This window comes from Epargyreus clarus, unplaced genomic scaffold (genome assembly GCF_041222505.1).
Source record: "Epargyreus clarus isolate Ecla_fem2 unplaced genomic scaffold, WU_Ecla_fem_2.2 ptg000025l, whole genome shotgun sequence".
NCBI classification, from domain to species: domain Eukaryota; kingdom Metazoa; phylum Arthropoda; class Insecta; order Lepidoptera; family Hesperiidae; genus Epargyreus; species Epargyreus clarus.
The window spans coordinates 915669-934001 of record NW_027332232.1 but is presented as its reverse complement, the minus strand read 5'-3'; the positions used below and the strand labels follow the sequence as shown (position 1 = coordinate 934001).

The 18333-nt window shown below is 37.7% G+C and overlaps 1 protein-coding gene across 1 annotated transcript; it reads left to right on the top strand.

The window, feature by feature from the left end:
- The first annotated feature begins 130 nt into the window (after positions 1-130).
- On the top strand, positions 131-18040 carry LOC140752816 (serine protease 56-like). The gene is made up of 10 exons (XM_073087169.1): positions 131-246; positions 3609-3673; positions 4918-5009; positions 7982-8111; positions 8940-9005; positions 13978-14088; positions 14920-15107; positions 15674-15807; positions 16344-16466; positions 17558-18040. The coding sequence occupies exons 2-10, from the start codon at positions 3666-3668 to the stop codon at positions 17711-17713; spliced, it is 1008 nt and encodes a 335-aa protein (XP_072943270.1). The 5' UTR covers positions 131-246; positions 3609-3665; the 3' UTR covers positions 17714-18040.
- Positions 18041-18333: the final 293 nt, after the last annotated feature.

Sequence of the window (18333 nt, the reverse complement as noted above, 5' to 3'; positions counted from 1 at the left end):
AATAATTCCTATAACTAAAACATACATTGCTGGATTTAATCTGTTAAAAATATATTGAGTTTAATAAAGTCATCGATGTATGCAATAACTTTATTTCTACCTAATTTATGTACAAGGAAAACCAGTGTTGAATAATTATTCCACTTCAGTGTGTTCTTAGCCGCGAAGCAACTTCGACGTACTCGCTATAATTAATTAAGTTTTGTTGTGTTCTTCAATGTGTTTCAATTATATTTTTGTGTTTTGGTAAGTAATTAATAATTATTAATTTTATTTAGTAATTTTAACGTAAATATAATAAAAGGTTTAAAGTCGCCCTCTGTTCGATTCGGCGGCACCACAGCCATATTTCTACCTAATAACAGCAGTGTAGCGCTGCTGTGTTCTGGTTTGAAGTTTGGTAAGAGACATACTTTTCTGAGGCGTTCCAGCTTAGTCCTCAGCGATGCATCGGTGGTCGGTCTCAGGTAGGAATATAATCTGGGATTGATTACAAATGTCCATGGGTGGTAGTTACTTATCATCAGGTGGACTAATGCATTATGAATTATATGTAAAAATGACGTCATTAAAAAAAGGGAAAAAGAGAATAATTATTATTAAAAAAGACAAACCCACTGAGTTTCTTACCGGATCTTCTCAGTAGAGGTCGCGTTCCGATGCGGCAGTGGTTTAAGAAAATATTGTAACTGACAATTTGTAAGTGCCGCCGTTGGCCTGTACAAAATAAATATATTTATATCACGGCGTGCGTAAATTGACGTTTTACGCACGCTTCGCGTGCGCAAAACCCCCATTTCCGACCCCGTAATATAAAATTTTATACAACACGCGGACGAAAAATGTTTTTCTGACTCGTGTGATTGCAGTCCTCGCCTGCGGCTCGGCCTGCAAACTCACACTTGTCAGAAAAAAATTTTTCGTCCTCGTATCGTAATGTACTATTCATTTCATTTCACTGCATGCTTGATTGTTTCTGTATAAAAATAAACTGTGACCTCACGATAAAACCTAATTTAGTAGGTATATTTTGTCACCTTTAAACCTATGATATAACTCATACATACTTATGCCCATTCCCATTCTTGCACACTCGTGCACACACATTTCATTTTGTTTTTTTTTTACATTAATGTAATTAATTCGATTATATTATTAGCTCATGTTTTGTTACAAATCGATACGTTAATTCGCAAATCAGTCAACTCAACTTTTTGTCCAATCTTAATTCGTTAATTAGCCAGTTCCACTTTTTGTCCAAATGTTTTTTTATTTATTTTGATATCGTTCAACGCCATTTACTATCAAAATAAATAAATAAAAAACGTTTTGAAAAAAGTGGAGTTGGCTGATTTGCGACTAAAGGTATCGAAATTATTCTTAACTATATTTTTAACTTATAAGTCTCCTACTGTAAGCTTAAAGTTTAAAGGTAGCATTCAGTCGTTCGACTCCGGCGGCACCACCGTCACATCTATTTCTGTTATAACAGCCGTAAAGCGCTACTGTTCTGGTTTGAAGGGTGTGGTAAGAGAGACATACTTATCCGAGGCGTTCCAGCTTAGTCCTCAGGAAATCAGACCTCTGAGGAATATCTGGGATCGATTACAAATGTCATGGGCGGCAGTAGCCACTTACCATCAGGTGGATTGCATGCTCGTCTGCTTATAGAAGTATAATATAGATAAAAATAAACTGCTGTCTCAGAACAAAATCCTAATTTAAGAGATATCTTTGTACCTTCAAACTGCGATATTACTGCAATAATTTCCTTAGAACACAATTATATTATAAGAAATAATATTGGAGGAATAACCAGTTTCCACAATAACAGGAAGTATTCTGATATAAATGTAGCTTTTAGTGTTCTTGACTTATAAACAACTAGCTTTTTCCCGCAGCCTCGTTCGTGGAGACAGGTTTTATCTATCCCTCGGGAACGGTCCTTATTACCACGCTTTTTTTAGCTTGACCTGTATGTATGTATGTAACGGAATCTTTGAACTCGGTTTTTACCCACTTTGAATGGTCCGATGAACTTAAAAATTTGAACACTAATCAAGAACCGATGACAATATACGATTTTAATAATCTTATCCCATTCTCCTCATCAGGATCGTCAGGAATTAGGATTAACGATTTTCATTCTGCGATTTTAGCGTGGTTTTAGTTTTTAAACTTTAATTATTCGGGGTAAAAGCTACCCTATGTCCCTTTCTGGACCCCTGTCAACGTGTGTACATTTCATGACAATCATGTAGTTAAGACGTGACAGTGTAACACACAAACACATTCGCATTTATAATATTAGTTAGGATTGACTAAACTAAACTAAATTAATGTAGCGTGCTCATCGTTACATGTTAGACCCATTAAGACCATATTTCATAATATAGTGACATCGTGAGAAAACCTGAGAGATTTGAAAAAGTTCTGAAAGTTGTATGAAGTTTACCAATTCGAGTAATTGATAATTACCTCGATAAAAAAATGTCGAGGTAAATTAAACAATAAAATCAATTTGTTTTCATATTTAAAATATATAATTTTATTTTTATGCTGTAGTACCTCCGCTTTTATCTGAAATAGTTTTTTTTTTCGTTTTTATAATATAAGAGTAGCAGACGAGCATGCAGTCCACCTGTAATCAACCCCAGATAGGATAAAATATTTCTGCCTGAGGTCGGCCACAGATGCGCCGCTACCCCTGAGGACTAAGCTGGAACGCCTCGGAAAATTGTCTCCCTCACCACACTTCAAACTCACACAGCAGCGCTACACTGCTCTTATAACAGAAACAGGTGTGGCGGTGGTGCCGGAGTCGAACCACAGAGGGTTTTACCTCTTTTAATGATTAATTTCGCTATCGGGTATTTTGTTTTTATAATAATTATTAGTAATAACGGGTTTCGTCCGATACAAAAACCCCTGTGTCAAATTCGCTGACCTTTTGTGATAACAAGAGATAAATCATTTATATTTAAATATGCTTATTTCTTGAACAACGTTAAGCAGCGCTAAAATATGTAATACAAGATAATCATAACTAATATTATAAATGTATACTTGCTGACCCGGCAATTGTGTTGCCATATTAATAAAAAAATGTTAAGGGTGAACAACTTCATTTAGGGGTTTGAAAAATAGATAGTAGCCGATTCTCAGACCTACTGAATATGCATATAAAATTTGGTGAAGATCGGTAAGGCCGTTTCGGAGGAGTACGGTAACTAACATTGTTACACGAGATTTTTGATGTGAAACATATATAGCCGCACGTAAAACCGATTTCTGGCGTGGCGACGCATGCCGTGGCGACGCGTCGCCGCGCTATACGATGGTATATTATATAGTTATATACTATACCACCTTCATATTTGCGTGTCATATATGTTAACCGTGCCACCACGGTGTAAATATAATACAGGGCAGGTTCCACCTGAAGCCGATCACACGTCACTCCTGAGCACTAAGCCGCTCGCCTCATATGTAAGTCAGTACCGCACCAAACAGCTAGTCCGCTCCGATGTAGAAACGAGTCACATCGCAATAGTAATTTGAATAAAAGTTATTTTAGAAGGTTTTTCTAATATTTTTTTTTGTTACAGATCTAATCTAGTGAGCATTTGGAAACTATTTTCAAAATTGGGACAGAAGATAAAAAAATGTCGAGGTAAATTAAACAATAAAATTAATTTTTATTCATATTTAAAAAAAATATATTTTTTTTTATCTTAATGCTGCAATACCTCCACTTTTATATGAAATAGAATATTTTTTTTCGTTTTTATAATATAGGGCAGACGAGCATGCAGTCCACCTGATAAGTGGCTACCTGGTAAGTGGCTACTGCCACCCATGGACATCTGTAATCAACCCTAGATAGGATTAGATATTCCTACCCAGGTCGGCCACAGATGCGCTGCTAACCCTGAGGACTAAGCTGGAACGCCTCGGAAAAGTATGTCTCTCTTACCACACCCTTCAAAACAGAACACAGCAGCGCCTAACACTGCTGTTATTAGGCAGAAATAGGTATTGCGGTGGTGCCGCCGGAGTCGAACCACTTACTTATTTCTGTTATAACAGCAGTGTTAAGCGCTGCTGTGTTCTGGTTTGAAGTGTGGTAAGAGACATACTTTTCCGAGTCACTCTAGCTTAATCCTCAGGTGTAGCGCTGTGGCCGATCTCAGTAATCTTCCCTTTCTGGGGTCTCCATAAAACAGTAGTAAGGTGGAGTACCCTCGTCTGCTACTCTTATATTATACTAGCTGACCCGGCAAACTTTGTACCGCCTCAAAATCTATTTATCAAATATATTTCATATAAAATATAGCCTATGTTACTCGTGGATAATGTAACCTTCGAATGGTGAACGAATTTTTAAAATCGGTCCAGTAGTTTTCGAGCCTATTCATTACAATCAAACAAACAAACAAAGTTTTCCTCTTCATAATATTAGTATAGAAAAAAATGTAGATACCAGTAGCACTACCATGAGTTCACGAAAGTATTACTCGCTAGCGACTGCGTAAAATAAATGTATGAAAAATTGTACAGCGCCTCTGGTGGTTACTCGTAGAACTAAATTCCGTAGTGTGAGCCACTCGTAACGTAAAAAACCTATCGAAATCAAATCGCTAGCGAATGTCATTATGATCTATTGCCATACAAATTCGGTCCCATGAGTCATTAATTTGACAGACGTTGTCAAGAAATACCGTAACGATAGTAGTTATGTTATTCACTAGCAAACTGACAATAGTTTTCTATTTACCATTTCTATAGTGGCGTTTCTATGCCAACTCATGGTAGTGCTACAGAAGATTTTAAGAAAACTTCAGAGACGTGTAGCGACATCTCTTGATACGTTTAAGAATTCGCTGCACTGAAACACTCATATTATTTTTATTACAGTTTTTTATTAGCAACAACACTGCTGATGCACATAGCTGTCTCACACCAGCAAGCAGATCCCTTTGGATCCACTTTTCTAGATAACTTTAGTAGTAAGTATATTATTATCTATAATGTTAAACGCTGAGGCAGTGATAGCCTAGTGGTTAAGAAACCCGGCTTTTCGATCGAGGGGTCCGAGGTTCAAATCCCAGGCACGCACCTCTGATTTTTCAAAGTTATGTGCGTATTAGAAATTAATTATCACTTGCTAAACGGTGAAGGAAAACATCGTGAGGAAACCTGCATACCTGAGAGATTTATAAAAAAAAATCTCAAAGGTATGTGAATACGCACTTTGCCAGCGCGGTGGACTATGGCCTAATCCTTCTCATTCTGAGAGGAGACCCGTGCCCAGCAGTGGGACAGTAATGGGTTGATGATGATGATGATATTGTTAAACGCTGCAGCTTTTGAAATCTTTTTAGGGTTCAGTACCCTTATCATGAGTTTTTACGTTTTGACAAATATGACTGTTTTGGTATTTGTTTACGTATTTGTCCGTACAATTTCCAAACAGCGCCTTTAGCGGATTGTATCAGAACTATTGTAACAGTAACGTAACATTAAATGTCTAAATTGACAAAGTGGCGCTTTATGTTTTGTCTCTCTTTTTTGCGAACATGTGAGGCAGACAAAAAGACTTGAGCACTTACTTATTGTTACGTTTACTCAGTCTACTGAAGCAAACGGAACAGAATAATGGATTGAGTAAACGTAACGTAAAGTTGTGGGATTTTTGGAAAACTCATGGTAAGGGTACAGAACGCAAAGGGTAAAGCGAAACCTTATTACTGAGCCTCCGCTGTCTGTCCATCTGTCCGTCTGTCACAGGGTTCTATCTCCGTAATAGACGCTTGAATTTCTACAAAGTTAATATAACGGTGGTTGCATACTAAAAAAAAACAATGTGAGCCGTCACGGGACGCCTGACAGATGTAAAACATCGACATTATTTTGTAAAAGTAATATGCAGAAAAGAACATATTGTGATAGGAACTAAATATGTCATAATGATAAAATAAAATATTACGATTTTTGCGCATGGCGACGCGTCGCCACACCGTACACACTACTGCATATAGACTGTATATATATATACCATCGTATAGCGTGGCGCCACGTCATGCGTCGCCACGCCAGAAATCGGTTTTACGTGCGGCTATAGATGTTTCACATCAAAAATTAAAGTTAAAAATAAATGGTGGTCTCTATACAAGAAACCGCTATTTTCGACGTTTTTCGCTATATCTTTTGAACCGTAGACAGTTTAAACATTCACAATGTATTTACTTCAGTAGCTGCTATATAATAGATAGATACTAAAAGTTTGGAAAATCCAAAAGTGCACGACTCATAATGCTCATTTCATTATGAAATATAAAAAAAAAAAAAAAAAAACTTAAGTCGTTCAAAAATAATTGCCGAAAAAACAGCTGTAGTAGGAAGAAGGTACTGCACAAGCGCCCCTGGTGGAATAAATGTACATAATATCTATAGATATACAGTCTTGTAGTTTTTTATTAATTGCAATTAAACGACACTGAATTAATTAATCATTCGCATTCAGTGACCTACAATCGTCGATTAGAATTTAAAAAAAAAATTAACTCAAATGATGGATTTTTTCACAAGTTACAGTGTTTTCAGGTTTGACACATGACGGACAGGAAAAATTTTTGACCTATTTTGGTGTTTTTTTCCAATTCTATTGCAGTAAATCAATTTTTAAAAAGTATGGAATTAATCTCCATTAAATTATCTCGACAATAGTATGCAAAATATCTTGATTCCGTGAACTATCAAGGCTATAATAATAAAAATAGCCGCCAAAATGAAGCGAAAAAAATTTTTCGATCGTAAAGCACTCTCTGATGCTTCGCATCATGAGTCGTGCAATAATTAAAAAAAAAATCGCCAAGTACGAGTCGAACTCGCACATGGAGGCTTCCGTACCACCAAATGTCCATTATTTTGTACTTATTTTTATTCATTTTATTATTTTCAATACTTAGTTATTTGACACACCAAAAGATGGCGTTGGGGTGATGATGAATGATACGTAAATTTTCAATAACCTAAGTATTATTTGCCCCAACGCCATCCATATTTCTGTGACATAATTAGTTTTGATGAGGAATGATACGTAAACAACGTATAATAAAATTAAAATAACTGTATTTCAATATGATTTATGGTTCTTATTTGTATTTATTATAATACCAGTTATAGTAGTAAACGGATTGTAAAAATTTCATCTGTCTTCCTAGTACGGTTTAACAGTTAGATCGAAAAATGCCGAAGCAATCAGGTTTGTTGTATGGAGACCCCCTTTAATATTCAACTTTATTTTATTTTTAGTATTTGTTGTTATAGCGGCTACCGTTATGCATCTTCTGTTGTGTCTATCTATTACGGTTCCGGAGATATAGCCCTGTGACAGACGGACAGACGGCGAAGTCCTAAGACCTAAGTCCTATTACTATTAATAGGGTTCCGTTTTTACCCTTTGGGTACGGAACCCTATTAAATGGTAGTACAAAACCCTATGTGCGAGTTCGACTTGCCTTGGCCAATTATTTACATAACATATTGAAGGTAGAACCCTTTGTGTTTTGACTCCGGCGGCACCACCGTCACACCTATTTCTGTTATAACAGCAGTGTTAAGTGCTGCTGTGTTCTGGTTTGAAGTGTGGTAAGAGACATACTTATCCGAGGCATAGATGTAGGAAGAGATGTCCATGAGCGGCAGTAGTCACTTACCATCAGGTGGACCGCATGCTCTGTCTGCTAATCCTATAAAAAATAGCTGACCCGGCAAACGTTGTTGCCATATAAATAAAAAAATGTTAAGGGTGAACAACCCTTATCACTTAGGTGTATGAAAAATAGATAGTAGCCGATTCTCATTCTGAATATGCATATAAAATTTGTTGAAAATCTGTAAAGCCGTTTCGGAGTACGGTAACTAACATTGTGACACGAGAATGTTATATATAAGATAAACTTTATGTTTATTGCAGATGACAACGTTACATATGCTCAACTGAAATGTACTGGCGTTGAAGGGTCCGCGGGTACCTGTATCTCATGTTACAACTGCGACAATGATAGATTTAAAAGCCGCCCTCCAAAATCAATACAACGCTTGAAGTAAGTCAACCCATTACTGTTTGTGGTAGAACACTTTGTGGTTCGACGGCGGCACCGCCACACTTTCTGTTGTAACAGCAGTGTTAAGCGCTGCTGTGTTCTGGTTGAAGGATGTAAGGGAGACATACGTTTAAGAGGTATTCCAGCTTAGCCCTCAGGGGTAGCGGCGTATTTGTAGCCGACCTCAGGTAGGAATATCTAATCCTATCTGGGGATGATTACAGATGTCCATACGGCAGTAGCCACTTACCATCAGGTTGACTGCGCGTCGTTTAATACAAAAATAGCAATAATATCTTTCTTTCTTTTCATATAGTTTCCCGCTAGATTGCCACTTACCAATAAATACGATATTTACATAAAATTACTAAAAATCGGATTAAATTTGTAGCAAAATATATCTCAAATTATTATTGACTAGCTGACCCAGCAAACTTTGTACCACCTCAAAATCTATTTATCAAATATATTTCATATAAAATATAGCCTGTTACTCGTGGATAATGTAGCTTTCGAATGGTGAAAGAATTTTTAAAATCGGTCTATTAGTTTTTGAGCCTATTCATTACAATCAAACAAACAAACAAAGTTTTCCTCTTTATAATATTAGTATAGACACACACCTTGCGTGGCGGAGCGGTCACCATACCGGTCTGATGCGTAGAGGGTCCCGGGATCGATCCCCGGCAAGATAGATTTCTAAATTATGATATATAATAGATTAGGTTTCTGTTTCTGGGTCTGGGTGTTTGTGTACTTGTCTCCGTGTGACCATAGCACCCACGAAACGTTTTATTTTATTTCTATTTTAATCAATGTCTTTTTTAGGTTGAAGGACAAAAACTGTAAAGAATCTGAGGTATGCTGTATTTCAAATCTGGACCTTGTTCCTAGGTAAGATATTAACCCTTACTTATATTATAAATCCGAAAGTAACTCTGTCTGTCTGTCTGTCTTTCTGGTTGTCTCTTCTTCACGCCTAAAGCACTGAACCGGTTTGAATGGAATTTTGTACAAAGATAGTCTGAGACCCGAGAAAGGACATAGGATAGTTTTTATCCCGGAAATCCCACGGGAACTAGGAATGGCGATCTAAGATGGATTAATCGGAGAAGCGATCTTTTGAACCAAAAAAATCGATTATTTTAATCGATATTAGTAAGGATTGAATCGTAAACTATGCATTTGATCAAGTGATGATCTTTAGCAAAGTTGTTGTCCATGAGCCAACGAAGTCTCCAGAGTTGGTACGATCAATTATCGCCAGATGGCGCCACTGTCGTTCCAATGAGAATACGAATTTTCAGTTTTATGTATGTTAGTACGTCATATTATTTTCTTTTAAACGCGGGCGAAGCCGCGGGCAAAAACTACTGATTCTATATGTAAAGTCGCCTTCATTAGTAAGCAGATGAAGATTTCAAAAATAAGTAACCCAAGCGATCATAATTAGGTTAACACACATGGACGGCTGTATGTGTGGTCGCATACCGTTGTACACACCAGATGGTGTGGCGAGCGACAAGCTCACCTGGGCGGAGCCCAACGGGGCAAAGCGCTAAGAGGACTCCGGTTGCGTTCCTTTGGAGATCCCGGAGTCCTCTACGCAGCACCGAGGACGGCCACCGGGGGGGTTTTAGTGCGGTAAAGGTCCCACATAACCCGGCGTCACTCCCATAATATCGGGTACCTTTTGAAGGTTTCCCCCTCGTAAAGAAAACGGTTAACACCCATACCATCATAATTAGATTAATATCTGCTTCTTCATCATCAAATCTTCATCTGCTTACCTACTAATAAAGGCACACACACACACACACACACACACACACACACACACACACACACACACACACACACACACACACACACACACACACACACACACACACACACACACACACACACACACACACACACACACACACACACACACACACACACACACACACACACACACACACACACACACACACACACACACACACACACACACACACACACACACACACACACACACACACACACACACACACACACACACACACACACACACACACACACACACACACACACACACACACACACACACACACACACACACACACACACACACACACACACACACACACACACACACACACACACACACACACACACACACACACACACACACACACACACACACACACACACACACACACACACACACACACACACACACACACACACACACACACACACACACACACACACACACACACACACACACACACACACACACACACACACACACACACACACACACACACACACACACACACACACACACACACACACACACACACACACACACACACACACACACACACACACACACACACACACACACACACACACACACACACACACACACACACACACACACACACACACACACACACACACACACACACACACACACACTTCTTAATACGTCTTAATACAATTATACAAAAATTAACGATTACCAGAAACAAGTTAATTATATGCGGCGATTTTAATATAAACATGCTTAAAATAGATAAAATTACCACAGAGTTTGAATCGTTAGTTCTGAGCCACAACTTAAAATTTGAATTTAAATCGCCCACGCGCTATATCAGTAACACCTGTATTGACAATATAATACATAACATAAAAGCTAGCAAGAGCGAAATCATAGACTTGGATCTTTCTGACCATAGTGCACAACTAATAAAATGCCCCGTAAAAAAGTTCTGTCATCTTAAATACTGGTTTATATATAGGCGAGACTATTCACTAGAGAACAGATATATATTTATTAAATACTTAAGTCAGTTAAATTTTAACGAAGTTTATAACAAATTAGATGCAAATGAATCTTTTATATATTTTCATGACTGGTTCAAATTACTGTATAACCTTTGTTTTCCCATGAAACGAATTAAAATATCACCTAGAGTGAAACCTAAATGGATAACACGGGGACTTAGATTGTGTAGTAAGCGTACGCGAGAGCTGCTCTGGAAATATAGATTATGCCCTAATGAAAATAATAAAAAAGCTTATAAATTATATTCCAAACGATACAAATCAATTATAAAATTAACACAAAAATCCCAAAATGACAACTACATAAAATCTTCCTCAAATAAAACTAGAGCAACCTGGCAGGTTATTAATAAAAATAAAGCTAATTTTCCTCAAGAAGACATTCACAAAATATCTGTCGAGGGAAAAGATATCCATGATCCACGAGAAATCTCAACTTACTTTAATAATTATTTTGCTGACGTAGTTAAAACTAGAAAAAATGATATAATTGATAATACTGTGACATACAATAATCCTAATTCAATATTTCTGACTCCTGTGATACCGTGTGACATAAATTCTGTAATTCTTTCTTTAAAAAATACTAATAGCTCTGGTTATGATGGGGTAATAACTAAAATTATTAAAGATGTCTCCCATATAATTTCTCCCATTTTATGTTTTTTAATTAATTTATGCCTGGAGAATGGTACTTTTCCTGAGGATTTAAAACAATCTGTTATAAAACCTTTGCTGAAGAAAGGGGATCCCTGCAATGTAAGCAATTATAGACCAATAGCCTTATTGTCAATTTTTGCGAAGATTTACGAAAAAATCATTTTTAAGAAACTTTACGTATTTCTTGAATCGCATAATATTCTATGTGAAGAACAGTATGGTTTTAGGCACAATAAATCAATAAATATGGCTATTTATAAATTCTTAAATAAAGTTATTAGCAACGTTGATAAAAGGGAGCCAGCCATTGCTCTATTTATGGATATTTCCAAAGCGTTTGACCATGTAGATCATAAGATTCTACTCCAAAAAATGTTCTCATATGGTATCAGAGGGAAAGCGCAGGATCTCATAAAATCATATTTAACTGGGAGAACACAAACAACTAAGATAAGTAGAGTACGTGAAACCACAAAGACAGAGATAGAATATGAATCAGAAAGAAGATCCATAAAATATGGCGTGCCACAGGGCAGTGTTTTGGGTCCTCTTCTATTTCTTATATATATTAATGATTTACCGAGTAAAATCCCTTTTAACATAACACTTTTTGCTGACGATAGTACGGTACTGTACACAGGTGAAACTACAAATATTGAAAAAATAATTAATTCCTCATTGACATCTATAATAAAATGGTTTAATCATAATAATTTGACAATAAATTTAGATAAGACAAAAATAATAAATTTCAAGCAAAAACATAAACATGACAAAATAAACGTCAATTATTTAGGGACTAATATAGAAGAGACTGACGTTACAAAATTTTTAGGTTTACAAATAGACAGAAAACTTAGATGGAAAACACAGGTCGACCAAGTCTGCAAAAAGCTCAGTAAGTTCTCATATGCGTTACGAAATCTGAGAAAAGTAGTAAATATCGATGTCGCTTTAACTGCTTATCATGCTTACATTGCCTCGACATTGAGATATGGAGTAATTTTTTGGGGGAATTCGACAGATAAAAACAAAGCATTTATAGCTCAAAAAAGATGTATAAGAATAATATATTGCCTAAAGAAAAGAACATCGTGTAAAAAATATTTTAAGATGGCTAAAATTTTGACCCTACCATGTATTTATATTTTAGAAACAGTTAATTTTGTTAAAAATAACATTGATGAATTTAAATTTAAATCGCGAGCAAGGCATAACGATAAAATAATTATTCCTAGTGGTAAAACTGCCTTATTCAAACAAAGTGTATTTTGTATGGCTCCACTTCTGTACAATAAACTACCAAAGAGCATACGGGCCATATCAAAATTTGAGCTATTTAAAACCCAAGTGCAAGATTTTTTAATTAACAAGTGTTATTACTCAATTAAAGAATTTCTGGACGATGAGGTCTGATTGCAGTGCCCCACTGAGATTGGTCTGGTTTATTTTGACACTTATTGACTTGTTTTGTAATTTATTATGTCTTTATTAATTCTGTATAATTTTAATTAGCCTGTCTTTTAAATCTATTCTCTTCTTCATATATTAATTTTAGAATAAGACAAATTATATTGTACGCCGTATGGCAGGACATAGCGAATAAAGTAACATTTTGTCACCTGTATATTACGTGTCCACAATAAATATGCTTTGACTTTGACTTTGACTTTGACACACACACACACACACACACACACACACACAGATTCTATCTTCTACCTTGACAAGGTGTTTCTTTATGGAGAAGAAGCGGCGAAAGAAACTCCATAACACACACCGTTTTGTCAGTCAAATAACTCAGCCTCAGTACGCTATTTTCCACAGCCTTTGTTTAACGACATGTTTAAACTTTTTCTGTGAGATTCAAGATGTGGTCGGGTATTTTATTGTAGTAGCGAATACAGTTACCCATGAAAGATCTAGCCACCTTACATAATCTATGTTTAGGAATTGCTAATTTATTTCTATTTCTAGTATCAAAGTTATGGTGGTTAGAAGGTGGTACAACCCTTTGTGGTTCGACTCCGGCGGCACCACCGCCACACCTATTTCTACCTAATAACAGCAGTGTTAGGCGCTGCTGTGTTCCGGTTTGAAGGGTGTGGTAAGGGAGACAGACTTTTCCGAGGCGTTCCAGCTTAGTCCTCAGGTGTAGCGGCGCATCTGTGGCCGAACTCAGGTGGGAATATCTAATCCTATCTGGGGTTGATTTCAGTTGTCCATGGGCGGCAGTACCCACTTACCAGCACGTGGACTGTAAGCTCGTCTGCTACTCCTATACTATAAAAAAAATACTTTTTTCAGATATATCAATGTGTTTGTGTGCAATCTGTTTCAGTTTTGATATTTTTATTATTTTTAATTTAAGGAACACGGACAATTGTGGTACGGAGAACCCTGAAGGCTATCCTAGATCGAGAAGGCCTAGCCTAAGATCTGTTTTGGACCGGCAGTACCCTTGGAGGGCATGGATCTATACGTAAGCCCTTTTTTATAATTTACTATTATAGCAGCGTTTCCCAGCCTTTTTCAGTCCACGGAGTCTTAGGAAATCAAACACTGTTTTCAAGGACCGAATAAAATAAACAGCAAACAAAACGGATTAGGTATTTATTTTAGTTATTACAGATACAAAAAACAAATACAGAAGGTAATTATAACTGTTTATTATGAAAAATATGAAAAAAAAATAATGGGAAGGTTGGTGTTGCTTCTTTGCAACTAAATCAGGGATATTCTGGTTGATGTTGCTACTAAGCTGTAATCTCAAATCAGATTCTACTTATAATCTGTTTCTGTATTTATTTTTTGTATAAACAAGAGCAGAGAATGCCTTTTCACATATGTATGTGGTTGAAAAAAGCAGTAAAGCGGCCCTTTTGCATTTAATGAGCGATTTATATATGGTCCAGAGATGACATCGCGGACCCCCATACATATACTCGCGGACCACTAGGGGTCCGCAGACTATGGGTTGGGAATCGCGGTATTATAGTAACAAGCATGCAGTCCACGTGAGTAAGTGAAGAACCCTTTGTGGTTCGACAGCGGCACCACCGCCACACCTATGTCTGTTATAACAGCAGTGTTACGCGCTGCTGTGTTCTAGTTTGAAGTGTGGTAAGACACATACTTTTCCGAAGCGTTCCAGCTTAGACGGGGTAGCGCTTGTGGCCGACCTCAGGTCATCTAATCCTATCTGGGATGATTACAGATGTCCATACGGAAGTAGCCGAACCATTAGCTGGAGCTCGTCTGCTATTCCTGTATTATAAAAGACATTCTGGGTCACATTTCCAATTTCTTACAGTTTGTCAGGTCAAAGCCAGCCTATATGCGCTGCGACCTACCTCGACTTAGGGTCAGTGAGGGCGCTGGTGACCACCGCATCGTGTGTGAACGGTCACGCACCATCAGAACTGGTTGCCAAGTTCACGAAAACAGAACAAACGACACTTGAAATAAGTAAAGTGATTCCGCATAAGCACTTTGATGCAAGTAAGTATAAAATATTAATTATCAAATGTTTAAACGGCGAAGGAAAACTTCGTGAGGAAACCTGCGTACCTGTACCATTACCAGTTTTACGTTTTGACAAATATGACTGTTTTGGTATTTGTTTACGTATTTGCCAATCAAATTCCAATCAGCGCCCCTAGCGGATTTTATCAGAACTATAGTGTCAGTAACGTTACATTAAATGTCTAAATTGACAAAATGGCGCTTTATGTTTTCTCTCTTTTTCGCGAAATTGTAAGGCAGACAAAAAGACTTGAGCACTTACTTATTGTTACGTTTACTCAGTCTACTAAAGCAAACGGAACAGAATAATGTATTGAGTAAACGTAACGTAAAATTGTGGGATGTTTTGAAAACTCATGGTAAGGGTACTGAGAAATTAAAGTTTTCAAAGATATGTGAAGTCTACCAATACGCACTTGGCCAGCGCGGTGGACTATGGCCTATACCTTCTCATTATGAGAGGAGACCCGTGCCCAGCAGTGGGACCGTAATGGGTTGTTGATGAAGCAAAGCTGCGTGTAAACCTTATACTTTGATTCTAGGTACACACGTAAATGACATAGCAATAATAACCTTGGCTATGTTACCCGGGCACGATGTACATCCTGCTTGCATGCCGTGGACGCCAGCTCTCTTTGGAACTGCCTGCATCGCTGTCTCAGAGAGCGAGACTTACGTAAGTATAAACGAGTATAGTTGGGCCATTAACCTGAGCATACAGTCCACCTGATGGTAAGCTACTGCCGCAGGGACATCTGTAATCAACCCCAGATAGGATGAGATATTCTCACCTGAGGTCGGCCACAAGCGCCGCTAGCATGCATTCCACCTGATGGTAAGTGGCTACTGCCGTAGGGACATCTGTAATCAACATAGGATGAGATATTCTCACCTGAGGTCGGCCACAAGCGCCGCTAGCATGCATTCCACGTGATGGTAAGTGGCTACTGCCGCCCATGGACATCTGTAATCAACATAGGATGAGATATTCTCACCTGAGGTCGGCCACAAGCGCCGCTAGCATGCATTCCACCTGATGGTAAGTGGCTACTGCCGCCCATGGACAACTGTAATCAACACTAGATAGGATGTGATATTCTCACCTGAGGTCGGCCACTAGCGCCGCTATCCCTGAGGACTAAGCTGGAACGCCTCGGAAAAGTCTGTCTCCCTTACCACACCAAACCTAATAAATATTTATTTCAATTTCAGATCAACCAAGTGATACCTCAACAACAGTCGTGTAACAATACCGAGCAAAGTGTTATGTGCGTCTTCTCTGGATCCAAAGGCATTAAACCACAGGAAGGAGCCGGACTATTCTGTTTGGATCCGGTTAGTTTTTCATTTTTAGGGTTCCGTACCCCAAGGGTAAAACCCCTTTTACTAAGCATCCGCTGTCGGTCCGTTACACGGCTCTATCTTCTGAACCGTAATAGATAGACACTTGAAATGCTTACAGAGTGTATATAAGGGTAGCCGCTATAACAACAAATGCTAAAAATCAAAAAATTGTCAAAATAAATAGGGGTCGTCATACAACAAACCGCGATATTTCGAGGTTTTTCGCTTTATCTATTAAACCGTAATAAGTAGACCGTTCAAATTTTAACAATGCATAGACTTCTATGGCTGCTATGATAACAAATACTAATAATATAAAAATGCTCTACGGAACCCACCGTGTGCGAGTTCAACTTGCACTTGGTCAGTTTTTTTGATGTGAAACATCTATAGCCGCACGTAAAACCGATTTCTGGCGTGGCGACGCATGCCGTGCGCAATAACTATTACCGAAGTCACTGATTAAACGAATTAAGTAGTCACGATTTGAAATAAATTCGTAATTTTTTGTATTTAATGAAAATAAATGTTTATTCAATAAATAGTCATCGTAATATTTTATTTTATCAAAAAAATCGTAATTTTTTATTTTATCATTATGACATATTTAGTTCCTATCACAATACCTATGTTCTTTTCTGCAAATTACTTATACAAAATAATGTCGATGTTTCACATCTGCCAGGCGTCCCGTGACGGCTCACATTTTTTTTATTATAGTAAGTAAACGAGCATACAGTCCACCTGATGGTAAGCTACTGCCGTATGGACACCTGTAATAACCCCAGATAGGATTAATATTCCTATGAGGTCGGCCACAGATGCATCACTACCCCTGAGGACTAAGTTGGAACGCCTCGGAAAAGCATGTCTCCCTTACCACACTTCAAATCAAAACAGAGCATCGCTTAACATTATAACAGTAACAGGTATGGCGGTGGTGCCGCCGGAGTTAACCACAGAATTCTACCACCTATAATCTGGTCTACGTTTGATCGATCGAAACCTTGAACCTGAGCATCAGACCGCTCCCCCAATTCAAAGGTCCACCTTCTAAACTATTTTCATTTCGCTCTTTACAGCAATCCGCCCTACCCAAATATCTATTTCATGGAGTATATATAAACGATTCTGCTGGGTTAGTGGGGTCGACGTACACTAACATAACCCACTTCCTGCATTGGTTTAAAGAAGAAGGGGACAAACTGAAGAAGAAGGTGATTGTGAGAAGAAATTGATGTTTCAATCAATCAAACAATAACATAAGCGTCCAGAATGTAAACAACAAACGTTCTCGAATGATTTTTAACAACAATACTAATCAAAAACAACACACACACACACACAAACACACACACGCGCACACACACACACACACACACACACACACACACACAGAGGGAGAGAGAGAGAGAGACACACACACACACACACACACACACACACACACGAATTAAGCAATTATAAATACGTGTTCTTCATTTTATTCTACTATACAATAATTTTGTAAAATTAGTTTTAATTTTAAAATATTTTTGTACAATAAATACATTTTTGATGTCTTATTTTGTTTTTTAAACCCTGCCTCTTTACCTATATTTTTTACGTTTTCTCTGTTTTAAAGGTTTCCAAAGATATTTTAGGGTGCTTATACACGAGTTAATCACACACACGATAATCTTTGCGATAAGCAGTGATAATCTAGTGGTCAAGCCTCGACCTCGATCGAGGGGTCCGAGGTTCAAATCCCAGGCACCTCTGATTTTTCAAAGTTATGTGTGTATTACAAATGTATGATCACTTGCTAAACGGTGAAGGAAAACATCTTGAGGAAACCTGCATACCTGACAGATTTATA

Excerpts from the sequence above, each read along its gene's own strand:
- LOC140752816 (XM_073087169.1), top strand. Across the intron at positions 8,112-8,939 it reads AAATCAATACAACGCTTGAA|GTTGAAGGACAAAAACTGTA; the intron begins GTAAGTCAACCC and ends TGTCTTTTTTAG. Across the intron at positions 9,006-13,977 it reads AATCTGGACCTTGTTCCTAG|GAACACGGACAATTGTGGTA; the intron begins GTAAGATATTAA and ends TTTTAATTTAAG.